A 27,133-nucleotide genomic window follows, 5' to 3' on the forward strand; every position below is an offset into this window, starting at 1 on the left:
ACCGCAGGCCTGAATTTCAGTGCAAAATCTGGAGGTGTTTTGAATAGAGGGAGGTTCTCATAGGCCAGCTGGGTCGAAGAAGGCTGGAGACTGGACTGGGTCTAGAATTCAAGTGAATGTTACCGGGAAGAGCCCCAGATCACGTAGCCCAGATAACAAGGCAGGTTCTCATTCTTCTGCAAGGAAAGGACTTCCTTAGAAACAGAGGGCAGTCCCCTCCAAGCACCCTCGGAAAGGACTGCTCCATTCTAGGGTTGGGATGTGATGGAGAAGAGAGAATTTTTCAGATCTCACTTAAGAGAAAGTGGCAAAAAACGATTCCATCTCTTGGTTCCCAGTGGAGCTTCCGTCTCAGGTAAGGTGTGCAATCATTTGCAAAGGTTTGTGATCAGTTTAACAGAATCATAGAAAAGCTTGAATGAACAGGGAGAGGAACATATTAAAGCAAACATAAAGTAGTAAAGACAAGATTCATCATGAGTTGCGGGTAGGTGACTCAGTGTTTAGGCCTGGTTTTTTATTGCATCCCAACGTTGTGAGCCCAGCAACTCTGAGGTAGGCCCGGTGATGACAGTATCCGTTAAAGTTAATTTCCTGATAGAGGCCACTTAACTCTGATTGTTGTTTTAATTTCCTCCAGTTTAAATAGAGGAAGTTCTCTGCACCTCCCACAGCCAGCCCAGGCGGTCTCAGAAAGGTGATATCCATCATGGCCTTGACCATCCAGAGATGACTGTCATGGCCACTCTCTCTAGGCAGAAGGTGACCTCTTTATTTATCGCTGGAACTTAGATGTTGCCTGGTTTGGGAAATATAGGTACTCACCTTAAAAGGCTAAAGGTACGTTGACTTCTTAAGTGAGAAATCTCTTTCTGTTACTCAGCATAGGTCCAAATCCATATAGATCTTAACGGGGAAAAGCTGTTCCCTAGTAGCATGCAGAATAACTATTGAGGTAAGAACCAGGATTTCCTAATTATATATCCTCGTTTTGTTGTTGGAAGAACGAATATAAATACAGACTAAAACATCAAAGCAGGAGAGAAAAAATCTCCCGATAATACTAGCAAACACAGGGTTTTTGAAATACCAGGCCCTGTTGGAGTATTTTACCTACAGGAATCTTGTGAGGTCGGTTCTTGTTGGTATCTGCATATTTACAAGTGAGGAAGCTGATATTCAGAGAGGTGAAAGAAGCTGACAGCCAGGATTTGGATGAAGGAGGCCTGCCACAGAAGCCAGCTCTTTCCCACAACACCAGTAGGTCTCAGAACCCACAGAACAAGCAGCAGCCCCTGGGACCTTGTCGGAAAATGCACACTCTCAGGCCCCACCCTAGACCCCTGCTAAACTTTGAAATGGGCCTTTCAGGCGATTCTGATGCACCCTAAAGTTTGAAAACCACTGCACTACACCATGCTCCCTCTCCAGACTTTTTTCTTGCGTTCCATAAATAATTCTCAAGTATCTAATAAGGGGCAGTCACTGTTGGAAATACAGCAAAGACAGAAATGCCTCCCCTCATAGAGCTGACAGCTTAAAAGAATGAGACAGACACGAAAGAAAATTAAGTACTTGATATACCAAGCTCTGTGCTCTCAGGTTGGCAGATTACATTGTCAGACGGTGAAAAAAATGATATGCCGAACCTCAGCCCTCTACCCACTGGTGGGCAGATGAAGGAACGGCTGCATACAAGGGTTTAGCAGCTGACCTCAGGTGACACAACTGTTTATCATTCAGAGGCAGGTTTAAAACCCAGGTCTCTTGGTCCCTGCCTGGAGTGTTTTGCTACAGTTCTATGCTGGACATGCTTTTCTGAGCTCCCCTGTCCTGTTATCTTGTCAGGAGAAAAATGAAGTTTATAGACAGGCTGACTTGAGACCAAATCCCTTCTCTGCCATCTACAGATTGATCCCACGTGGATTAACATGGGGACTTTGACAGTTGTTGGTAAAACCAAAGCTAGAAATTCAAACCCCCAGTTACTTCTAGCTCACAAAACCCAGAGAAACTCCAGTCTAGGGAAGAGAAAGGAATGATGTGCAGGCAGGCTGTGCTGGCCAGCTGGGCGTCACTGCTCCTGGGCCTGCAAACTTCCTGTCCTTCACCGTTGTGGTGGTTTGGGGGAAATACGTTTTCCCCTCTTTCTCCCTGTGGTGTGCTTAGCCAGCATCCTCAGAAGCAGCCCAAATGTGTGTATACTAGGTATTCTTCCAGATGTAGAGCCACTGTGATTGACTGTCACTGCCACAACTGGCTCAAAGCTTTTTGTTTTAGGGAAAGCGAGCAAAACTCTAATGCTTGGAAGTTTCCACTTGTTGAAAAAGTCAGACAATGCCACTTTTGACACTGTTCATTAAAAGGCTTTGAGAAGAAGGGATTTGACTAGCTACGGGCTGGGGCCATTTCTCACAGGAGATGGTATGTCACCACGGAGAGGAAAGGTGACCTGAGAAGAGTGGGGGGATACCAGTTCTGGTTCACTCATCCTCTAAGACACTGGCACCAACAGGGAAGTACACAGAAGTGTGTTCTTTGCAGAATTACTAACTCAGAAAGCCTACAAACAAGAGCCCCTTAGGAACTCACGGAGGCTCTGCTAATTCTGATTTAACTTGTGGTTGTGACGTGCTCTGCTGGCCCCAGAGGAACCGGAGCAGCAGATTTGAAGGAGAGATGCAAATGCTGAAACTGTGGGCACTGGAGGGAGTCGGGATCCTGACTTTACCAGTCAGATGTGTGACTCTGTGGAGTGATTTAAACACTGTAGACCTCGCCTCATCTGATCCTCTGTAAAACAGAAAAAGTAGCAGTTGTATCTCATAGGGTTGTTGTGAGGCTACAGAGAGGCAGTGTACTGAAAGCACCTGGCAGATGACTGTCTTATTGTTTTGGTACTGGAGTAACAACAATCATATCGAATTGTAACACTTCTTTTTTTTAATAAATTTATTTATTTATTTATTTATTTATTTTTGGCTGCATTGGGTCTTTGTTGCTCTGTGCGGGCTTTCTCTAGTTGTGGTGAGCGGGGGCTACTCTTCGTTGTGATCCGTGGTCTTCTCATTGTGGTGGCTTCTCTTGTTGCAGAGCGTGAGCTCTAGGCGCGCGGGCTTCAGTAGTTGTGGCGTATGGGCTTAGTTGCTCCGCAGCATGTGGGATCTTCCTGGACCAGGGATCGAACCTGTGTCCACTGCATTGGCAGGCGGATTCTTAACCCCTGCTCCACCAGAGCTCCCTATGTGTCAGGCACTGATCCAAGCACTGAATCGGTATTTATTTAAACATCCCTAGTACCACTGAGGTAGATGGTGTTATCTCATACACTCTGACAACCAGCAAGATTTTTAAAGTGTTGTATTTAAGCAGAACCAAAAATACGCCTGTGCTTGTCATATTCTGAAAAAAGTGATTTCAATTTTGAAAATCTCAACATCTTTAAGGAAAATTATTGCTCCAGAATGATAAATCAGGATGGTCTATGGATTCAGGTGTTCCCAGCATAGAACCCCGCCCCCTGGGGATAAACACGCACCTGCTTGGGAAGTGCAGCTCTGCCTTCCTTTTTCATCTTTCCTCTGCTATTCAGGGGCCATCACAGCTGAGCTGGTGATGTTGAAGGGAGCAGGTGAGGAAGGAAGAAACCCCCTGACCTTGTCTCCTCCCCCTTCCCCTGTAGCAGGAGCTCGGGGCCCCGAGGGAATCTCCATCTCCTGCCTCTCACCGCCTGCCAATCCCAGGTCCCCATTTTCCTCTTTAGCTCCCCAGCGGTGCAGTGCCAGTATGGTAGGCAGACTAAGGGCCCCCGAAAGATGTCCACATCCTCATCCCCGAAACTTGTGAATGTCACCTTATAATAGCAAAATTGATTTTGTAGATCTGATTATATCAAGGACAGTGAGCTGGGGAGATTATCCTGGATTATCTTGGTGGGCTCAGTATCATCACAAGGGTCTTTACCAGGGCTTCCCTGGTGGCGCAGTGGTTGAGAGTCTGCCTGCCGATGCAGGGGACACGGGTTCGTGCCCCGGTCCGGGAAGATCCCACATGCCGCAGAGCGGCTGGGCCCGTGAGCCATGGCCGCTGAGCCTGCGCATCCGGAGCCTGTGCTCCGCAACGGGAGGGGCCACAACAGTGAGAGGCCCGCATACCGCAAAAAGAAAACCAAAAAAATAAAACAAGGGTCTTTACCAGAGCGAAGCAGGAAGGTCAGACTTGGAGAAGATGTGACTGCAAAAGCAGAGGTCGGAGTGATACAGGGCCAGGAACCAAAGAATGCAGGTGGCCTCTAGAAGTGAGAAAAGGCCAAGAAATGGATTCTCCCCTAGAGCGTCCAGAAAAAGCCAGCCATGCCAATACCTTGATTTTAGTCAGATGAGAATGATTTTGGACTTCTCACTTCCAGAACTGTGAGATAATAAATGTGTGTTGCTCTAAGTTTGCAGTAATCTGTTATAGCAGCAGTAGGAAGCTAATACACCAGGATAAAGTAAACCTGATTTTCTCTGAAGCATGGATCTCTTTTGTGAATAAAGACCCATTGTTAGACTTTGTCTGTCTCTGTTGCAAAAGAGGGAAACTTGTAACCCTTAGAAGCTTTCCAAATCCAGCTTTTTAAAGACTCATGGGCTGGGACTAATGTGAGTGAGGGACTAATATAAGAAAGGAAAGGGGTGACGGGCCACCTGAGGCAGCCTGGACCTGCCCCTTGGACAGTGTTTCGAAAAAGGACTTTCAAGGAGATTGGTTTCCAGGGTTGATTTGGCATGGTCATTAAACACAGGTCTCTGTGTGACTTTGGGAATCTGTCACCTCTCTTTGCCTCAGTTTCCACATCCATAAAATAAGGTCAATCTTAGCCTCCACCTCAAAGGGTTGGATGTGTGACATTAAGTGAGTTCATGCATATGAAGTGCTTAGAACAGTACCTTCTTCCCACATCGTAAGCTTTAAATAAATGTTAGCTATTATTAATAGGCATCATAGAAAAAAGTGGGACAGGATTCATAGGGGCCTGATATGTTTGGAACATGTTTGGTTATATAAACATTTCTCTCCTGCTTGGTTTCTCAGAGCTACTATGGCAGCGTTCACGTTACAGCCCCAAAGTGGAGGGGGAAAGCAGTAGCATTTCTCAAACTTACTTAATGCTAAACCCTTTGTGATCCAGAACACTCCCAGCGAATCAGCTCTATTGGACATAGTATGGGAAATACTGCCCTGGAAAGTTACACCAGGAAACCTCAGTTCACTTCTGTCTAACTCATAGTCTCTGCCCCTGGCCCCAGAGCCACCACTGAACTGGGGACTGGGGAGCCCCCATCCCACCAGGGCAAGGACAAATGAATCCCTAGCATCCAGAGCTGAAAAGTAGGCTTTTTTCCAAGTTCACGTTGTTCTAAGCAGTGATGGAGCTCTTAGCATTGTCTGTGTCATTGTCTGTTAGCAATGAGTTAGCTTGGCTCCCGGGGTCTTGCCTGGGAACGTGGTGTCGTTTCCACAGCACGACACTTAAGTTCCAACCAGGCTACCTAGAAACAGTCTAGAGCACAATCCGTTCACAATTTGGGGACCAGTGGGTTCAGCTTCAAAGTAATGCTGTCAAGATGTGAGCAGATAACCTAGAATTTATATATCGAAATCTTTATTGTACTCTTCAAAGTGAGCAATTTTCAAAGAGCACTTGTGTGAGTACTGTATAGGATGGAAGTATAACATTCAGTTGTATTCATTCCGGGGCAGGTGTTTAAAACAAAACAAAACACTATTGTGTCTGAAAATAAAAACCACTTTGGTGTCATTACTTTACATAGGCACACCTTTCCTATGTATAAACATAGGAAATCTAATTCCTGAGGAATTTCGTTTCAAGAAATCAGGCCTGGCTCACATAAAGATGCCTTTCAAAATAGAAATTTAACACATTTAGTTAAGCTCAGGCTTTTGTGTTTTGTTTTATTTTGTTTTGAAAGCTATAAAGAAGTAAACTGTAACCCTCTTTATTTTTAGCAGACACCTCTAGAAAACCCTGAACAATGTTCTATTTATAAAACAAAGTCTGTTTTTTAGGCAAACTTGCTTCCTCCCTTATTAGAGAAAGAGCAGGACGAGTATCAGAAAAATGAAATATTTCTTTTTCTAGATTTCTTGACTTCATCAGCAACTCTTTAAGAAACAACAAAACAATTGACCTAGTTTTGTTTTTGACTAACAGAAGGTCACCTGGAGATTGATAAATTGTGTTTAATATTCTAAGTAGATTGGAACTGAATGAATAACATGCTGGAGGGAAAAAAGTGCAATTTGCGTGAGAGTACAGCCTGGCTTTTGATAAGAGTTATGCTGCTGAGTGAGAGAGAGCAGATCTAAATAATTCTCTGGTTAAATTATTTCACATTATGTAGAACATTTAAAGTCTCATCAGCCTTCAAGGCGTTAAAAACGAGGAAGAGACCTTGGCTGAGTAAATTCAATGGCTATAAAAGATTCTAGAAACTGAAAAGAAGTGACCCAGGGGCTTCCCTGGTGGCGCAGTGGTTGAGGGTCCGCCTGCCGATGCAGGGGACGCGGGTTTGTGCCCGTGTCCGGGAAGATCCCACGTGCCGCGGAGAGGCTGGGCCCGTGAGCCATGGCCGCTGAGCCTGCGCGTCCGGAGCCTGTGCTCCGCGACGGGAGAGGCCACAACACTGAGAGGCCCGCGTACGGCAAAAAAAAAAAAAAAAAAAAAATCCAAATATAAAAAATAAAATACAAGTATAACTCTTAGAGAAAAAAAAAAAAAAAAAAGTGACCCAGTACAACCAGAATGGAGTGTTAAGAGCGCGCAGGTTCCACCCTTCTGCTTTGCCATCCTGCTCAACTATGTCGTGCTCTTCCTCTAATCTTTACAACAATAATAATAGAGTCAGCATTTATTTAGTGCTTATTGTGTACAAGACACCCTGTGAAGAACTTTACATGGATTATTTTATTTATTTCTCAGCCACGTATCGATGAGGTAGATACTATAATTATTTCCATTCTACAGATGGGCAAACTAAGACTCAGAGAGGTGCAGCGGGAGATGTTAGCACCGTTTCAGACACAGATCTGACTCCAGAGCAAAGCTGTTGAGCACTGCCAGGTTCCTCTTTGAGCCAACAATATAGACCTGTTCAGGACCAGACGCTCGCCAGAGATGCTGATCTCCATTCTGCTTTTTTATAGTAAAAATACAAAAAAGCTTGGGAACCCGAGGAAAAATCCATACCATTCTGACCAAAAGAATAGCTTTCTTGTTTTTCTTCACATTTTTCCCAGTCATTGCTCATCCCAGGAAAGCTTAGGCATGACCTGCTTCAGACGGCCACCTCACCTGTTACACATTTCCATATACAATTGTTTTTCTTAACCATTCTTATTTTTATACAGAGTTTTGGATATACTTGCTTCCAATATTTTGCTCTTATAAGTAACAGTGAGTTGAACAACTTTGTATGTAGCATTTATACTTACTTTTAGATTATTTCATTAGGATCTAATCCCTAAATAGGGATTACTGAATCATAGTACAAACATTTGTATGGCCTGTGCTAGCATTGTCCAATACACATATAGCATGAACCATACATATATGTAATTTAAAATTTTCTGGTAGCTTCATTAGATAGCGAAGAAAATTCATTTTAATAATATATTTTCTTTAGCCCAGTATATCCAAATGTTATCATTTAAACATGTAACCAATATAAAAATTATGATAATTCTCCATTCTTTTCTGTGTGACGTATCCAAAATACAGTGAAATATCACACTGATGGTACACGTTGATTCACACTAGCCACATTTCCAGTGTTCAGTAGCCACATGGTAGCTGGCGTATTTGGCAACACAGGTCTGTGAGATTTATAACCCAGTATTTTTTTAATATTTATTTATTTAGGCTGCTCCAGGTCTTAGTTGTGGCGTGAGAGATCTTCGTTGCGGCATGCGGGATCTTTAGTTATGGCTTGCAGACTCTTAGTTGCGGAATACATGCAGGATCTAGTTCCCAGACCAGGGATAGAACCTGGGCCCCCTGCATTTGGGAGTGTGGAGTCCTACCCACCAGACCACCAGGAAAGTCCCAATCCAGTATTTTTAAATGGCCTTTGTTTTTTTAAAAACCCAAACCTTAATCTATCTTGCCCTACTCTAACCTCCAGACACACTTATTATCTGGATCACTCCCTTGGGTACTTATTCTAAACTCTTCTTGCTTTTTTCATTATTATGAATATTTTCTTGACATCTGTCATGTACCAGGCACGGTGCTAGATCTCAGGGTCCCCAATATAAATAGGACATGGCTTACAATCCATTGGGGAACATAGGCATATTCATAGCACAACTTTGACTCACAGGCTTGTTGGAATGAGGTAGGAAATAAGTTCAACACACACACGTACACACACAAGCCAGGAATAACGCATAGTATGAGAAATTCCACAAATGATGATTAAAGAAAGTGCTGAGGGGATCAGGGAAAACTTCTTAGGGAAAATAACGAGCCTTAAGGGCTCAGTAGAATTTTAATGGGCCGAGATGGGGAGAACAGTTTTGCTGGTGACTATCTTGTTATCCCTACCAGATGGCGGGTTGGGATGGTCTTGCATTGTATTTAGATCCCTGGAGGCCTTGCCAGAGCCTTGCAGTGGAAGGTGCTCGATAACGTTTGCTGAGCCCAATTAATAATACATGGTTGGCTGGCACACAGCGACAGAGACACCGGGGTCTGTCTGCTCGCTTTAACCTCTGAATTGAAGGGGCAGCTTAAACTCTCACTCATTCCTCTGATTGTGTCCTGCCAGTTTGCAGCCACAGTTTCCTCACTTTACTAAATCGGTCTGGACTGAAACTAGTCGTTTAGAGCCAAAATGGTAGATAAATGGAGGCCAGCACTTCAACATACATCTGACCTACTTGTCACTTATTCTGGCCCCTCTGAGATTTTCAAACAGCACAAGCAGGCAACACAGACAGCAGTGATATGGGAATTCAAAGGCACTTCATCAGAAGACACTTTTTGTATAGTTGCAAACTCGTTTATGTAGGCATTTGTGTGACAAGCTTGCAAGTTTCATCAAAATCGTTATCCCCCTTGCACAGTTAAAAAAAACGGAGATCAGAGACGTTACTTGCTCAAGGTTTTGTAGCAAGTAAGTTGGAAGAGCCTAGACTAGCACCCAGGTCTTCTAACGCCAAGTCAGTGCCTTCCCGTTCCTTATCCGAGGCTGGTCCACCTGTATCCAGACGCCGTCACTCATTGCTTTGCGATAGATCCATTCAGTTCTTTGGTATCTACATTCTAAATCTGAGAAATGGAGAGAGAAGGTACACTTTGTGAGGGTACGAAGAAGATAAATTAGGGAACAAACACCTAAGGGTTGGTGATGTTAATATTTATAATGACAATAACATTCATAATGATGAAACAGGAGCTAACATTGAATTCTTTTCTTTTTTAAAAATAAATTTATTTATTTATTTTTGGTGGCGTTGGGTCTTCGTTGCTGCGCGCAGGCTTTCTCTAGTTGCGGCGAGCGGGGGCTACTCTTCGTTGCAGTGCGCGGTCTTCTCATTGCCGTGACTTCTCTTTTGGAGCACGGGCTCTAGGCGCACGGGCTTCAGTAGTTGTGGCGTGCGGGCTTCAGTAGTTGTAGTTCGCAGGTTCTAGAGCACAGGCTCAGTAGTCACGGGCTTAGTTGCTCCATGGCATGCGGGATCTTCCCGGACCAGATATCAAACCCATGTCCCCTGCATTGGCAGGCGGGTTCTTAACTACTGCGCCACCAGGGAAGTCCCACATTGAATTCTTAATATAGGGCAAACACTCTGGGAAATGCATTACATACATGATCACAGTCAGTCCTCACAAAAAACCTGTGTGGGTGGTCCTATTATCTCCACTGAATAGATGAGAAAACTGAGATCAGACAGATGAACTTGCCCAAGGTCACATTGCTGCATGGAAAATAGTCAGAATTTGAACCTAGACCTGTCTAACTTTTAACCATTCATTTGAAATCACTGGACTACAGAATTATGTCCATGCCACCTCAGCTGTAGGTGACCTTGTGCAAGTTACTAAAATCCTTATTTCTGTATACCGTTTTCTCTATAATTAATACCTTGCCCACCACTTGGGGGTAATTGTGAACTAATAAATGTGAAAATGATTTGTAATGAGTAAAGTACTATGCAGCTATATAATGTTATCTACAGTGAAACTGAAATCCCTCAGTAAGATGAACCACCCCCAGCAGACTGGTGCCTGGCATGTAGCAGATGCTCAGTAAATGTGTATTGACTTACTTGAATGAATAAAAGACTCTGCTGCTCAGGACGACTTTCTGTCCCCACGAATGGTAATGGGGAGGGGAGAGAAAGAAGGCAAGCCGTACGTCAGCCTCCTGAGCTCAAGTCCTCCAAATCCACCAGTTTCTTCACCCGCTGGAAGAAACTGCTTTGCAGTCTAAGTAGATCACGAATCCTGCAAATTTCTCCCTCCATGCTCAAGTTGCATTTGACTGCATGGAGATTTTTACACTGGATAAATTTTTTCCAAATTATAGGTGGTCAGTATAGAAAAAGTAGAGAATAATAGACAAATAGAAAGAAGGGGAAAAAATCACACCTTGTTCTCCTTCCATCCCTGAGGTAACCATTCAGCAGCTTGATCGCTTTCTTTTTTCTAAGCATTTTTTACACCCTTGCGTTCATACTGGTCTGCAAATTGGCTCTTCCACTAACCATCACGGAATGCACATTTTCTCATGAAGTTACAAACTCTTCATGAACACTCACTCTTAGTCAGTTCAACTGACAAATACTTAAGCATCTGCTCTGTGCCAGGTGCTAGGGACACAGTGGTGAACCGGGCCAAAGTCATTGAACTTCCAGTCTTCCTTGTTACGTTTAATGACTGGCTGCCTGGTATTTTATGGTCCACTTATCACTTATTCTCTTTGAGTCTATTTTTTCAGGAGCAGGCTTTCTTACCATTGCAGTCCTCCCCCTGGTTCCCCCAAATATGAAATTGTATAAAAGGAAACCAGCATTAGCAAAATAAATGTGTGACAACACACGCTCAACACAGGCACATTCTAAACTAAACTAAACATAATAAAATATTGTATTATCCCCTATTTCGGGGCAGAGATTTTATCAGTCCATCCCTGCTGTTAGCATCAATTCTTAAGAGTTCACTGTGTAACAAGATCAAATCCAGCTAATCCTGAACCCACCTTTCCTCTTTTTCTTACTCTTTTGGGAAATCTAAGTTAGAAAAATACTGTCTTCTGGCTAGGTTTCTGTGACATGTCTGCAGGGTAGGGGTGGGGGCAGGTGCTGTCTGCTGAGTTTGCTGAGTACCTGGCAGTCTTCCTGCCTCCCCTGTCCTGTTTGTCCCATGCTTTAGAGCCAGCCAGGCATGTGACGCACGCTGCCCTCGCAGGCTTATTCTCTAGTAGGATGCGGTTCTGTGTTTCATGGTCCTGGTGTTGGCTGCAGAGCTTTCTTAAGGAGTGTGCAGGAGGACGTGGAAGGAGACCTCCCCCCCAGAGTCCTGCCAGCTGTGCCCCAGGTCATCTCCTATCCAGTCTGCACTTGGAATTGCTGGGTTCATTCTCAGATCATTTTGATGTTCCCTAAGCTCTTTGGAAATTAGGTTATTTTGAAATGAAGGCCAGCATTTAAAGACTTCTGTCCAGGGCAACTTTACCTATGAAATGGTGAGCTGTGGATTTATCCTGGAAACTGTATTCAATTTTGCATTCCTAGCAACGACCTTGCTAGAACCCGGCTCATAACAGGCATCTAGGTCATGTCTGTGGAATGATTAAATGCCCCAGAAGGACCATACTGATCCCATCCTCTGAGCTTTCAACCCAGTACCTGTGTACCTCCTGAAGGAAGGGACTCAGACTCATCATCCATGACGCCTTATGGCCAAGCTTAGTGCCTGGCACATCCTAGACTTACAGAAACCTTAGATGAAAAAAAAAGTGAATGTTGTATACCCATACAGTGGAATACAGTGGAATATTTTTCAGCCACACAAAGGAATGAATTTCTGATACATGCTACAGCATGGATGAATCTTGAACATATTATGCTAAGCAAAATAAGCCAGACCCAGAAGAACAAATATGGTAAGATTCCACTTACATGGGATACCTGGAATGGTCATATTTATGGAGACAGAAAATAGAATGGTGGTTGCTAGGGGCTGAGGGGAGGGAGAGATGGGGGGCTGTTGTCAATGGGTACAGAGTTTCTATCAGGGATGTGAAAAAGTTCAGGAGATGGATAGTGGTGATGGTTGTACAACACTGAATGTACTTAATGCCACTGAATTATACACTTAAAATGGTTAGAATATTACATTTTGTTATATATATTTTACCACAATAAATGTTAGTGGAAAAAAAAAAGATGAATGAACCCTGCTTTTCTTTTTTCTACTCCTCTCCACTCATTGAGCCCTCTTTTCCTTTCAGACTTGGCCGTGACGTCCCTCTTTGAGGAATTCTCCCTGCTGGGGATTAGATATCAATCAACGCAGGTCCCATTGAGGGCTGCTCAGATCAAGGCCCATCCTGGTCAGGGTACCCTGGTACCTGGTCCTCTGATTTCCTCGGCCACAAAACAAAAGAGCCATTTCTGGAAACACCAGGGCATAACCCCAAGTCCATTTCACCTGCCCCCCAAGACAGAAGTCCTGCTGTGGTCTTTCCTCTCCCCTGTCAGGCTCTTTGCATGATGGATGGGAATAGTCTCCCTCACAACCCTATGGGAAGGAAACCTATTGGAAATCTTTCTCTTGGTGCTGTGAACTTGTTTATAAGATTAAAGGCAGGTACGCTTGGGAGGACCAGGCAAATGCTGTAACATTATTTTTAATAATTCAGGGCACACCAAGTTCAAACACAGGTCAGGGTGGTTTTTTTTTTTTTTTTCCCTTGGCTCCTAAAGCAAACTCTGCTTACACCATCTCCTTTCCAGCAAGAGAGGAAAATGGGTAACAGGCTTAATTCTGGCACTTGCTCCTTATTAGTTACAAAAAGGGGACACCGTCGGCGTGTTTGTCAAGACAGCGGTGTGTGCTGCCTTGGTTTACGAAACCCCTATTTGTAACTCATGGGCCTCAGGTGACTACCTTGGGTAGGATTTGTTCCTATCCTGTCTATGGAAGCAGACCATATTATTCAACCAGGCCTTCCCTTTATCGAAACAGGATCTCTTTTCATCCCAAGGACCTTATAACGAAAGACCAAGCTACAAAGCCATAGTGAAGTGATGGGACTGGACAGCTGGTGTGAGAGAAGCCTGCACTGCCCTTTGGAGGCAGCTGAGTCCTGGTTTGGGTGAGGCAGGCTTCCCAGGCAGCTGCCCAGAGGTGTCAATCTTGCCCTGAAGTTAAGCTTTGCATCTCTCTCCTAGTGATGTCAATTACCATGTGCGTCTCTTTGCTGCACAAGATGTGACGTTCTTCCGTGGGCTAATGCAAGACAGCCTTTTAATTGCATGGAAGGGTAACTTCCAGGCTGCCAAGTGGAGGGACTTGGGGAGGGAGAAGGCTGGCTTCTTAAACAAACTCCAGAGCTATGGAGAGAAAGGGAAGCAAGGAGGGGAGCGGGGCAGGTGTCTGCCTTTCATCTGGATATTCAGGATGACACATCTGGTGCCAGGGAAACTGCTATTTCTAACTGACGGGAAGCTTTGCAGTCAAGGGAGGGCTGAGCTGTCAGGTGAGCCAGAGATCAAGAATTATCATGACAGCTTCATGGCATGTGAAAGGCGCTGTGAAGTGCGGTATGATTTTAACCAGCGGTGGTTAAATTAGCTTCCCTTGGACCTGGTGTGATGTGTAGTCGGAGAGGGGCCGTTGGTGGCTGGGAGTGCCGGGCATGGAAGAGGTTGCAATTCTGAAGCACCACCATTTAGAAAAGAAAGGGATTGTGGAAACTGGCTCCTGGTTTCTGAATTTTGCTTCACAGAGGTGCCAGGCGGTGGTGATGGCTTTAATTAGTAGTGTGTCGTTTCCTGCAGTGAACCTCTCTGAGCCCTCTATTATAAATATTCCAAGGACCCAAAGTGAACCCCTTCCTTGAACTTCCCCAATTTAAAATCCTGTCAAAATCTAGCCACCTGTACTTGCCGGCTAAGCACCTTGACTAACCGTTTTACCTTGTGCTCTCACATTCCACAGGATTGTCTATGCAAGACTGAGCCGGCCGGCTGGCGAGGGAGTGAGTGCGTTTCTGAAAAACTTCCACTCAAAAGTGAGCTGAGGAAGTGTCTTTTAATAAGTAATCAGCCGGAGGAAATCAGGCTCTATCTAGGCATCTAGTAATGCTTGCCTATGCACTGGGGACTTTTCCAGAGTCTGGAGCAGCAGGGTCTATGATTTGATGAGCCATAGCTTGAGAAACTCCAGAGAGAAAAAAATAACATGAGCAATTTTGTGTGTTTGTGTGTATATACACACACACACACACTGCCAGTGTATATCATATATAAATTAGAAGCTGGACATTAATACTCTATGGCAGTTCTCTGCCAAAAGTTTTACATAAATTATCTCATTATCTCACTTTATCCACGTGGGTGGATATTCTGCTTCTTTTTGAAAGATGAGGAGACAGGATCAGAGAAGCCAGTAAGTAGCAGACCTACTGAACATGGGTCTGTTTGACTCCATAATACATACTCGTACCCACTGCCTCCAAAACAAGAATGACTAACTTTTACAAAACCCCCAGGTTCTCGTAGTTTTAAGTGGCACAGCCAACACGCCAGCCCTTTAATTGAGTCTGGGTGTTTGTGAGCTTGCACTTTTCCCCTTCACAGCTTTCCTGCAGAATCCCAAGCCCTAATCTCTGCAGTGGGCACCCAAGAGACTGTATTCAGAAGAATCCCAAGTCTTTGTGATGCAGTCCGCCCAGGACCCAGGGTCCATGGGGAATTTGTCCACACTGACCAACACCAGGGCAGGGAACCTGAGTAGCCCATCTGAGCTGAACGAGTACCAACTGCTCATTTCCAAATCCTGCTTTCCTGGGGTGCACCCAGCCCCCACCGAAGTTGGTCAGGGAGTGAACGGCCATTCACCTGTCCAAACCTGGGATTTATGCTCCGGCAGCTCCCTTCCGCCCACACCATAGCATTGTGTACGGCAAACACAGATGACCTTTGCAGTGATTTAATCTCAACGTGCTTCCAGAGAGCAAACCTGTTTTGTATTGACATTGTTTGGAACAAGTCCTGCCTATGTGAACTCCCGCAGCACCTGCCCCTGGACTCAGCCCCTAGAGGCCAAGTGCCTCTAATTCTGAGAATAAGGGGGAGGGAGCCTTGAAAGCATCCCTAGCTTCCATCCATCTGAGTCTTCGGTCCACTGGCTTCAGGCAGCTGAAGTACTCCCCTTCCTTCCAGGACTTTCTAATCCCTGTCTAGGAGGGGCGGTCGTGGGCTCAGATTGGCCCACTGGCAATAGGGTGCTTTGTGGGACATTTTCTTACAAGTCGGTTCCCATGTGGCATTTGTTCGTCACAGCTAATTAAGTCCTTGGCCAAGGCAGTAGACATTGTTCCCTTGGATTCCTCCCTCCTCCTTTCCCACCTCGCCTCCCCACTGCTACAGAACAAAACTCATTGTGGGGCTCTGGAGGTCGGCTGTGCACACGTTTCCCAGTGAACTCCTGGGGGGCTCACTGCTGGGGTTTCGTGTTTCAGGTTGAAACTCAACTGGATAAAGCATTATTCATTGATGCTGACACAGTCGGTCTCTGCTCTGTGCAGCTATTTCTCCCACACTGGACTTGGTCCTTTACAGGCAATTTAGGTAATTCATTGAGGGCAATTCACAGCAGTTACAGAACATTGATAGCCTGCACAGAATAACAGAATTTGGGGATTTCTAGATCACAGAAAGATTATTAAGTGTCAGGTTTTGCCAGCTGTGCTCAGAGGCGTAGGTCAGAAAGGAGGAGGGGGCTGAGTGAGTGAACAGGTTCAGAGCCCCTTCGTCCCCGTCCCCTGGCAAGAAACACCCCTGCACATACCTGCTTTGGGTCTGGGGCTTCGGCATAAGATTTCTTCAGCCTAAAAGCAATCCTGAACTCCCGTAATCGCATCCACCTGTTCATTCTTTGCTCAGATGAGGAAACTGGCCCACTGAGGACTTTCTCTTATCCGAAGGTCTTGTGCATTAGCGAATTGATGCCAGAATGCAAATTAGCACATGGGTCTCCCATTTCTGTATGCCCCATTTATTCCACCATGCTGGGATAATTCTGGAGCCCATCACTGGGCTGCTTTTTCCATTTCCTGGTCACTGTATTATGGAAAAGGCCTGATCTAGGGGATCTAGAGGAACAGAAAACATCCCAGAGAAGCCATACTAGCATTGTTGAATTCACACTGCATTTTCACTAAGAGCCACCTCCATCCCACAATGCCATGGAGCCCTCTGGAGTTGCACAGTGCACAGCCTCCAAGACCATATGGATCAGCCCTGTTTACTTTATGTATGTGAGAGCCAAAACCAGAACTGGGCTGGAAGGTTTTAGTTCAGCATTGTGCAAAGAAAGAACACCGGCTTTGCAGCCAGCAGTTCTGGGTTCAGATCTCGGTTCCGCCACTTACTAATCCTAGGAAAGTGAACAAATTACTTGATATCACTGATCTTCAGGTTTTTTACCTAAAAACAGAGCTGATGATACCTAGCCCAAGTATTGTTATGAGGAGTTAAATATAATAGCCTATGTAAAACCAAACCCCTACGTAAAAACGGATCAGGGACTTAATAAATGTTCGCTTTCGTATAACTTAACCTCTGTCTCATGTACATACAGGTTTGAGTCAAAAGAAAAGCCCAACATTTTCAAAGTTTACCCTTAACTTGGAAATGTCTGGGCTTTGTCACAGGCTTAACATTAACCAAATAAAATTTAAGGGACCTCTAGACCATGGACCTACCTTAATCTTTTACAGAGCACTTGTAAAACTGAGCATTTCCTGGGGGAATAGGGCTGTAGGTTTCCAAGAGAAAATTCTATGAGGGAAAACTGGAAAGAGCGAAAAAAATAAGTCCCATTCTTTGACGCTGGAAGCCCCTGGGATATCCTCGGGGTTCAAGGGCTGACTGCCTTCAGACAGGCTCTGGCAGTGAAATCAGAGCCCCTCATTGTACCAACTACTTGGGTGTGCTTGGGACTCTTTCAAACCCTTCTTTATTCGCCATTCAGACAGGAACCATAGGCCCAGAAGCTTGTTTGCAAAATCTAGGAAAACAGATGTTTTTGCTTATTTTTCTCTCTCTCATGCCAGAATGCTCACTGAGTCTTCATTTGGTTCTGAACTTGCCTTTTTTTTTTTTCTTTTTACTTTTAAAACAAATCTTGGAAGCGGGTTATTATTGTAAAGTAAAGGGGAAAGATGGGTATCCCAAACTGGGAAAACTCTTATTTTAGAGTCTAATGAAAATGTTTAAGATCCTGCAGTCTGGGAGTCCTAGAAGGCAAGAGAGAGCAGGGTTGACTCATTAAGCTCTGAAAGGGTCTACAAGGCCTCACCCCCATACCCACGATGCCTGGTGCATCCCTGACAGACTGGGATAAGAAAGCGAGCACGGCCTTTTCCTCAGAGGAAACTAAAAGCACTGCACCTAGCCGAGCAAGACAGTGTGGCTGTGGAAGGGCTGTGTTGATTGAACACATGCTGTGTACCAGGTGAGACTCAGGCCACTCACAGTCCGTGGATTTTATAACCAGCTCAGACAGTTTAGATGCCGTATTAGTTTTCTATTGCTTCTGTAACAAATCACCACAAATTTAGTGGCATAAAACAACATATATTTATTTTTTAATGTATTTTTTAATTGAAGTTTAGTTGCTGTACAATATTATATATACAGGCATACAATATAGTGGTTCACAATTTTTGAAGGTTATATTCCATTTATAGTTATTATAAAATATTGGCTATATTCCCCGTGTTGTACAATATATCCTTGTAGCTTATTTTAGACCTAACAGTTTGTACCTCTTACTCCCCTACCCCTATATTGCCCTTCCTTCCTCCCCTCTCTCTGCTGGTAACCACTAGCTTGTTCTCTGTATCTGGTGAGTCTGCTCATTTTTTGTTATATTCACTAGTTTGTTGCATTTTTTTAGATTCCACATATAAGTGATATCATACAGTATTTGCCTTTCTCTGTCTGACTTATTTGACTTAGCATTAGACTCTCCAAATCCATCCATGTTGCTGCAAATGGCAAAATCTGATTCTTTTTTATGGCTGAGTAGTATTCCATTGTGAATATATACCACATCTTCTTTACCCATTCATCTAAAACGACACATTTATTACTTCACAATCTGTCGGTCAGAAACCTGACATGGGTCTCACTGGGCTGAAATCCGGGTGTCGGCAGGGCTGTGTTCCTTTCTGGAGGCTCTGTGGGAGAGTTTGTTTTCTCTGCTGCCCACATTCCTTGGCTTTAGGTTCCTCTTCCTTCCTCGTCAAAGCCATCAACAGCAGGTTGAGTCCTTCTTACATTGCACTTCTTTAATTTTCTCTTCTCCCTCCCTTCTCCACTTTTAGGTTCCCTGTGGTTTCACTGGGTCCTCCTAGGTAATCCAGGATAATCTCCCTAGTTTAAGGTCAGCTGATTAGCTCCCAAACAAACTTTTAATCCACCTTTGCCATGTAAGGTCATATATTTATAGGTTCCGGGAATTAGGACGTGGACATCTTGGGGGGTGGGTAATCATTGCCAATAGGTACATAGGTCGTTTCTGCACTAAAAACAATGACTGTACATGTTAGGACTCTTTCGGTTGCATGAAACAGGATCTAACTCCAGCTAATCGGAAGAAAAGGATTTTGCTGGCTTATATACTTGGAAGAAAAATGTGATTGGCTTCAGGCACAGCTGGTTTCCCTGTGTCCAACAAGCTCATCAAGGCACTCTGCTTCTTGGCTTGGCATTCTTTGTGGTGATTTGCTTCTCAAGCACAAGCTATCTGCAACGGTGGCTGAGATAGCTCCCAGGCAGTAGCAAGCTTACGTAGTTCTCAAGATAGGAAAGAGAGGAAACTATGACTTCTCTTTAGGCAGCACCAACAAAATCCTGAGGATGACGCTCATTGGCCCAACTTGGGTCATATGCACATCCCTAGACCAATCACTGCTCACGGAGAGGCCATACGTGCTTCATTCTGAGCAGAGATGAGTCAGCCTTACCAGAGCACATGTACTGAGCGGGGGAGGGAAAGGTACTCCCTAAGAAATTAAAATGTTGTTACCAAAAGAAGGCAGAAAGAGCTGGCTAGGCAAAAACCATTGGTGGGTACTTCAGCATCTTATGGCTGTATTATTCTAGTAGAGTGCTCTCATTTGGCTTCAAGCAATAAGACACTCAAACTTGAAAGAGTACAGAGGGGGCTCACTCGGCAAGTAGTAAGTTAATTCAGGTAGTATATAAGAAGGGGAATTGCATGCAGGTGAAGAGTCTGGGTTTTGGAACCAAACTGCTTGGGTTTATGTCCAATTTATTGGCTGTATTTACTTGAGCTCTCTGTACCTCATTTTCCTTATCTGTAAAATGTGGTTAATAATAGCACCCACCTCATGAGCTGGTTGTGAGGTTTCAGTGTGTCGATACAAATAAAGTACTTAGAATAGTACCTTGACATAGAGCAAACACTCAATAAATAATAACTTTAATAACGATTACTGTTGTTATATAGCTATTGTTATTACAGGTAAGCTTCCTGAGGATGGCATAAGGGCTTGGAAAGGGGTTAGGGACCAAGTCAGATACTTCCTTGGTTTCTCTTTTTCTAGCTGAGGCCACACAGTCTCTTGTCTCTGGAACTTACTCTCTCAGGAACCTCAGTGGAAACTGCGGTTCTTACCTGTAAGGTGGATTTTCACATGGCTTTCAGGGGCCACCCTTTCACCTCTGGCCTTGACTATGCATGCCCACCACCAAATGAATGATGGTTAGTGTTTCCGAATGCAGAGTCTTGAAAGACACTGGTTAGTCTGGGCCATGATTGGCTTTAAATAATAATGCCCCCTGTTTGATTAGCTGTGACAGACCAGGTGCTCTTGTACACAGGGTTTCCTCTCTCAGTAGGCGTGGAAGGGGCAGCTTAAACTGAAGGGAAAAGTTGGGCTGAGCCAGAACATTGACCAACTTGTCTTTGACGCGTGCGCCCTAGCAAATTGGAATCTTCCTCCAGGACAGAGACAGTCAGTTTCAAAAAATAATGGTTACATCTAGATGTCTGGGAATAGGACAGCACTGGGAACTGTTTTGTTCTGATGTGATGTAGCCTGTAGTATTTGTAGAGAAAACGTTATTATACATGGTAGAGACGTTTTCAGCTCCAGTTAGAAATGCTCACTGGATGGATAAAGACGCCATTCGTTTCTACGTAGAGCGTCAATCTCAGAAACTTATTCCTGGAGCAGAAGTTCCCAAGAGGGTGGAATGCTCACGTTCACTGTCAGGAGATTGGATTCCAGAGTGAACAGGGGTGTCCCCAGAAATCTTCCCTTTGGTGACCGGAGGAAAGTTCCATTTTGGCTTTTTGTTCAGTGTCCCACCTCACCTTTCAGAGCCCCACCCCCACCCCCCGCAATATTTTTTCAGCATTCTCAGTCCGGGATGTTCAGAACATCTGTGTGTGTGGCGGTTTCTGCATTCAGAGCACTTGTCCTTTTCCCCAAGGATTTCAGTAAGAATCTTTCTAGTGAAGCCATTCCACAGTGATGGGGAGGAGGAAGGAGGGCTGATGGAATTTCTTTGCCCCAAGGCACTGCAGGAAGGATGGACATGCTTCGGATCTGGGCTGGGCATCTTTAGGAAGCACTGAGATTTGGGGGAAGACAAAGCATTGTTAAGATTTTGATAGAGGTCTGCTGGGAAAGTCTCCACTGTAAAGGCTCTTGTGCCTCTTTCTAGTTGAACAATTTGTAGGCTCCACACTTGCTTTCAAATGAATCGGTTTTGAAGCAGTCAACAAAAAAGCATCCTGCTGCCAGGGCCAACCATCAAAAAGAGAAAAGAGAGCGATGCAAACCGTGGGGGAATGTGCGAGAGAGAAATAGTGTAGAGCGGAAACGTGGCTCTGCTGGCCTGATACCATGTGCATTATCTCCCCCAAAGGACCCCGTGGTTTAATGGTTGGGGCTTTAACCTGCCCAGAGGTCAGTCTCTGCTGGACAAGTGGAACCTTATCCCTGAGGGCATCGACATACTCATGACACACGGACCTCCTCTCGGTAAGTGAAGCAAAGGTGTGCTTTCGTCATACGTGATGCCTTTTATTCCCAAGCATAATGAATAATGCTTCAGGGACATAATCATTTTCCTCCAAAAAAAAAAAAAAAAAGGAAATACAAAAAGAAAAGTCAGTGTCTTTAAAGAAACCCAGTATGATAATTGAACTCAGCAGTTCTGCTGGGCTTACAGGTGTTCTTGAAATTAAATTTTTTGATTTAGTCAGGTCAGGGAAAATCCAATGAGTATAGAGCACCACAGTCTTTTGAGCTTGATAATTTATTTTAAGAACTATATTCACTTTGGAGTGAGGGAGAGGGAGGGGGAATGGAAGGAAGACACAGACCTCCCAATCACAGGGCTTTCGAATGGTAATGAAATGATGGAAACTTTTGTTCAAAGTAGTTCATTTTCCTTTCCCATATAGTAATGGAACCTGGGAGATCTTTAAGTATAACATCGAGCTAATTATACAAGAAAAGGATCCTTTTTTTTTTTCTTTTTTTAGCTAAGGTGTTTAGTAAGGACTTACGTTGAATATTACTTAAAGATACACATCTTATGGGCTTCCCTGGTGGCGCAGTGATTGAGAGTCCGCCTGCCTATGCAGGGGACACGGGTTCGTGCCCCGGTCTGGGAAGATGCCACATGCCGCGGAGCAGCTGGGCCTGTGAGCTATGGCCGCTGAGCCTGCGCGTCCGGAGCCTGTGCTCCGCAATGGGAGAGGCCACAAAAAAAAAAAAGATACTCATCTTATAGATACAGTGAACCTGCATCCAGGTTTAGATTGCCAATATGCTTCAAAGCTACCTTCAGTCACCCAGATTATAGGTCAGAAGATGATTGTTTGATTTATATAATAATCTTTTAATTATTCATGAGCTTGTTAGTGGTTTGGTTTAGCCTCAGAATATTTTTCAAACAGGACTACCACCTTGATCTTCCCATCTACTGGGTGTCTATTACACCAGCAGCCTTCCTTGTCAAACTAAGGTATGCTCAGGCAATCCAGATGTTTCCCTTTTAGTAGGAGAGTTTCCTCTTTTAAAAAATTATATGAAAAACCACAAAACATGAAATCTATCCTCTTAACAAATTGTTAAATGTACAGGGCTAGAAAAGTTTTCATGATCATCTTGCTTCGGAGAGAGGAGGAAAACAATACAAAAATAAATGATGTTCATCATTTTTTTCCTGTGGTTTGGGGTTACTATCCATGTCACTTCTCTCCTCTGTCGGCCTGAAAAATAAAAAATCTAACACGCATCCCCTAATGTGAATTTAATCTTTGTAGATATTTCCCCCTTCACGCCACTTAATGCTGCCTTCCTGCCCTTACAAGGGAAGTGCTCTGTGTTTCACAAAGAAACAGCGGAAGGGAGGACCAGGGCATGAGCCACAGTGGCACATTTTCATGATGTGGGGGTGGGAGGGGAGCAAGAGAAGGGAAGGCAGTTCTGTTGCAGACGGGGAAATTGTACAGATTTGCACAAGATCAGCACTTCCTGACTTTTTTCAAAGCTTCAGAATCACCATCCCCATGCTCTTTCCCTCCCCCATCCTACCCCCTCCATACTTTACAAGATTATACTTATCAATAACCTTTATCAAGTCATGATTAATTAATTTCCCTATTTTGCAATCATTAGAGACTAACCAAATCATTAAATTGCTGGCTAAATATTCTGCTCAGCATGAGTTACACAGTGAGACCCTACAGAGACCACATCCCAGCCAACTTGATCCTTCCCCTGAGCAGCCTAGTTGGGTGCAGGCTTAATCCCCCTTAGGCTGTTTACTGTGAGGGACTTGGGCGTCCTCAGCATAGAAACATTTACATACCTGAGGTATTATTTGGAATATAACTTTGAACAGAACAGTTCATTCACAGACTTCATCGTGTCATTAATTTTGGTACAAAAGCAAGTGGCATTCTGGCCCCCAAAGAATTCAGACATTCCAGGAACTCTTAATAGAGAGGCTACCATCCCTCTCTTTGTAGTTAAGATGGAGTAATCCAGAGAGTGGCTGTGCATATAGCAGAGTAAGATCTACATCGGGGAGTTCCAAAATAAAATGTCAGGCAAAGTTTTCATAAGGTAATGTTGAGCCTTAATCAGTGTAGTTATTGGGATTCTTGTGAACATTCTGGACTAGGAGGTAGGGGGTGGGCGTGGGGATTGGCCTTGAATTCTCTCCCGCTAAGGGAGCCATGGCACATGGGACTTCACTATTATGATACGAGCAAGGCACTTTCTTAGGTGATTGCATGTGAAATGAGATGTTTTCCCTCTTCAAGAAAAACACATCCATAAGGGAATATGCCAATCACTGTGGATTAGAGACGTTTCCCTCTAATTAACAAAGTTTTGAAATCCCTGATTGGATTTTTATAGGGCCCCTACTTGTATCTGGTGTTTTTCCCATATTTTATGGCCACTCACCAGCCAACACGTCTTTACAGAGATGCTAAACCTTCATTTTTATTGTTTGCCAAACAAAATGGAATAAGCTGGCCTGTCCCTTTCCGCCTGATCATTTCTGAATAGTAGAAATCAACTAATGGAGCTATGGAATGGGTTCCCACTGATTATGATTTAGCCTTTTGTCCTATCTGCTTTCTTTATACCCCATCCCACTGAGGTGATTGGATTCCATTCTGAGCCATAATCATTCAGATAGCTGACTTTTGCTATAATTGATGTCAGTTTTTATGGATTTTTTTGCATTAGACTTAGAACTAAGTGGCTTTTGCATAAAGATAGTCAATCAGCCCCAGCTTGCTGCATGCCACCACAGGGTCACTGTGGTTGCACTATTGTTAAAGAGGAGACTGGAGGAGGAACTTGGCATTCCCAAGCTTGGGTCATCAGGAACCAAGGGTTAAGAGTTGATGTGTCTAAAGAGAATAAGGTGGGGCTTCCCTGGCGGCACAGTGGTTAAAAATCCACACTTCCACTGCAGGGGGTGCGGGTTTGAGTCCTGGTCGGGGAATTAAGATCCCGCATGCCACGTGGCTCAGCCAAAAATTTAAAAAAGAAAAAGAAAATAAAGAGAGCAAGGTATCTTGTGGCCAGTTTACAGGAAGCCCTTGTTAGCCCTTCTTCTTTGAACCATCTTGAAGCAGACTGCTATAAGAGAGATACAATAAAATAAAAAAAAAAAGAGAGAGAAAGTAACTGAACTGAGAGAAAAAAAGAGCTTATGGAACTACAGGGAATAAATGTAATTGGGCCCATGAAGAGTTGAAACCCAGGGCTGAATAAATCAAATCCCTCACAGAAAAAAAAGTGTTAATTAACAGGAAGAAAAAAAAGAGAGAGAGAAACCAAAAAGAAAAAAAAATATTCAAGAACGTAAAGAAGACAAAGTGACAAGTGAAAAGTTCCTTAAAAGCCATTGTGAGCGTTAATGGAGAGGCTAGGATTACAGATCATGTAATAAACCTTCTGTGAGTTATGGCTTCCTGAAAGTCTAAATGAAACCTTACCTGGAGACAGAAAATTAAGAGTATTGATTGCATTTTACTCTTAGGTTTTCGAGACTGGGTTCCAAAGGAACTTCAGAGAGTGGGCTGCGTGGAGCTTTTAAACACAGTCCAGAGGCGAGTCCGGCCCAAACTCCATGTGTTTGGTGGAATCCATGAAGGTAAGACCGGGAGAAAGGAGTTTACAACATGTTGGGTCATTATCCGTGATCTCATTCACAGTGGGGACCTTAGTTACACCAGGAGTAATTGGCGTGGTGGTTTCCAAACTCTTTTTCCCAGTGGAACCCTTTCATGAGATGAAATCTTAGGAGAAACACATATATAAAGCTGAGAAGTGTTTTGTGTGGAGCTGCTCTCTTTTAAGCAGAGTGGAGAGTAAGAAACCACCTTTTGGAAAACCCAGCACTAACCCCAGACAATTTCTGGAATCTCAGGGCTCCAGAATGTTTGATAACCACCGCTTGTAGAGAAGCCCTGAGGGAATAAAGGGCAGATTTTCTCTTTAAGAGCATCAGAAGAAATGGCCTGGATTTTAGACTAAATAACTTCTATGTCTTCTTCTACCTAAATATTGTGTTTCATATGGAATGCACACAAAGACCCAGGAAGACAAGACTTTGTCTAAAAAATAACTTTGGATGTGCAATGAAAGATACAGAACCGAAGTGACAGAACCCACACATTTGCAGGCAGACATTTCCTTACTAATCTCAGAAAACCATTTCAGACTCCTCAGAAATCATCAGTGCTATAAGCTCAGGCTGAGGTTAAACAGCATAATTAAATCTCCCCTAGGTGGGAACTGGTCCAGTTGCTGTTTTCTGCTTTCCCAGGTAATCTAGAATCAAGTTCACAGAACCGCAAGGCCTCATGGGAACCTTCAGGACTCTAGTTTTGTCTCTCCCAACTTTTTCAAACCAGGGGTAACTGGGCCTTGGGACAGACCTGAGGCCTCTTTCAGCAGGCCTTAGGTTTTCTGGCCGTACCAGCCTCTCCTGGTTACAGACATTTGTGTGCAGTGGGTGCATGTATGTAGGCAGCCTCCATATTCACTCCAGCCCCTGCTTACGGCTGTTCTCTGGAGTTATTTGTGAACCTGCAACAGGTGAGGAGTTTAGGCCTGACACAGCAAAAAGTAAAGTTTGTTTTTCAAAGCCCTCAATCCAGTGGCTTCCTGGCTAGGCAGGTAATAAACAGCATATTGAAAATCATCCTGCAGAGGCCAGAGAAAGTCCATCTTGCTCCAAGTCAGGCATGAGCTGAGTGGATGGAAAGCAGTGGCAGCGGGGGGCAGCTCCCCAAGAGTGGATGTCATCCTGCCCTGACTTTGAGCCATACTCCCTGAAAAGGAGGGCACTTCTCTAAGGCATGATACAGGCTGGGGGAAGGGAATAGGATGGGAGATGGTGTCTAAATAGCATTTCTGGGGAGCAGTTAGCAGGTTTGAATTCCTGCATCGTGCCTGTAAGTTTGCGTTTCATCTTTTTTTTTTTTTAATCATTAATTAGCTTTAAACCAGCCAGACAATTGGGGAATTCCACTGAAGTCCCAAAATAATAAACTTGCTTAAAAGAGAGGCAATCATATTCAAATAAACTTTGTCTTGCTTTTATTCGCTTAAGACAGCTGAAGAGGGCAGAGAGAGGGCAAATACCAACCTCTTGATGGAGAGAGATAACAAGACTTTATGACCCCAGAACTAAACAGTGCACATTTGAAATGCTTCCTTTCCTTTCTTAAGAAATTTTTCCATTGACCCTCATTAAGCTCTCCACAGGCTTACTTGGAGAAATTTTAGCAAATGGAAGAAAAAAATCCTATCAGTTATTTCTGTAAGCCCTGATAATTTTCTTTTTTCACAGACGTATTTTTCTGTGCCCTAAGAGCCTGATACCAACATAGAATTACAAACTTAATTGCAGAGGCTGTAAGACAAAATAAGGTATCCAGGGAAATGTGCAAATTTGCAAACCTGCTAGAAATTTCAACATATTAAAACTTATAAAAGGAATATACGTACCAAAGACCCAGAGAAACTTTCTTAGCTTTCTTCCAATAGGTCACAAGAGGTTTATACTGCCTATGGGAAGTGTTTTTGCTTGATCCAGTGTCCAGGTAAGCGTAGGAAGCAGTGTCCTATGGTGTCCAGATCACTTGGACATTTGATTACCTGATTCTTTTGGATGGAATGGAACTCAGCATTAAAGCCACACAGTTCAAGTAAGGTCACTTATTGTTAACTTTCATTGAGGCAGTTTAGAGCTTATTTTATAGGTAAGGAAGCTAAGCATTCACATCTCCCAACTCCCAATGCAATACTCTTTC

At 44.0% G+C, this 27,133-nt stretch overlaps 1 protein-coding gene across 2 annotated transcripts in view; it reads left to right on the forward strand.

Annotated features, from left to right (window-relative positions):
• Nucleotides 1-27,133, forward strand: part of MPPED2 (metallophosphoesterase domain containing 2) — a 177,119-nt gene that overhangs the window by 148,111 nt on the left and 1,875 nt on the right. For both annotated transcript variants that reach the window (XM_007460929.1, XM_007460930.1), the window contains 2 exons: nucleotides 21,205-21,320; nucleotides 24,853-24,966. In XM_007460929.1, the coding sequence (XP_007460991.1) occupies nucleotides 21,205-21,320; nucleotides 24,853-24,966 (230 nt within the window). The remainder of the gene's footprint in view (nucleotides 1-21,204; nucleotides 21,321-24,852; nucleotides 24,967-27,133) is intronic.

Source organism: Lipotes vexillifer, unplaced genomic scaffold (assembly GCF_000442215.2).
Source record: "Lipotes vexillifer unplaced genomic scaffold, Lipotes_vexillifer_v1.1 scaffold627, whole genome shotgun sequence".
In the NCBI taxonomy this organism is placed as follows: domain Eukaryota; kingdom Metazoa; phylum Chordata; class Mammalia; order Artiodactyla; family Lipotidae; genus Lipotes; species Lipotes vexillifer.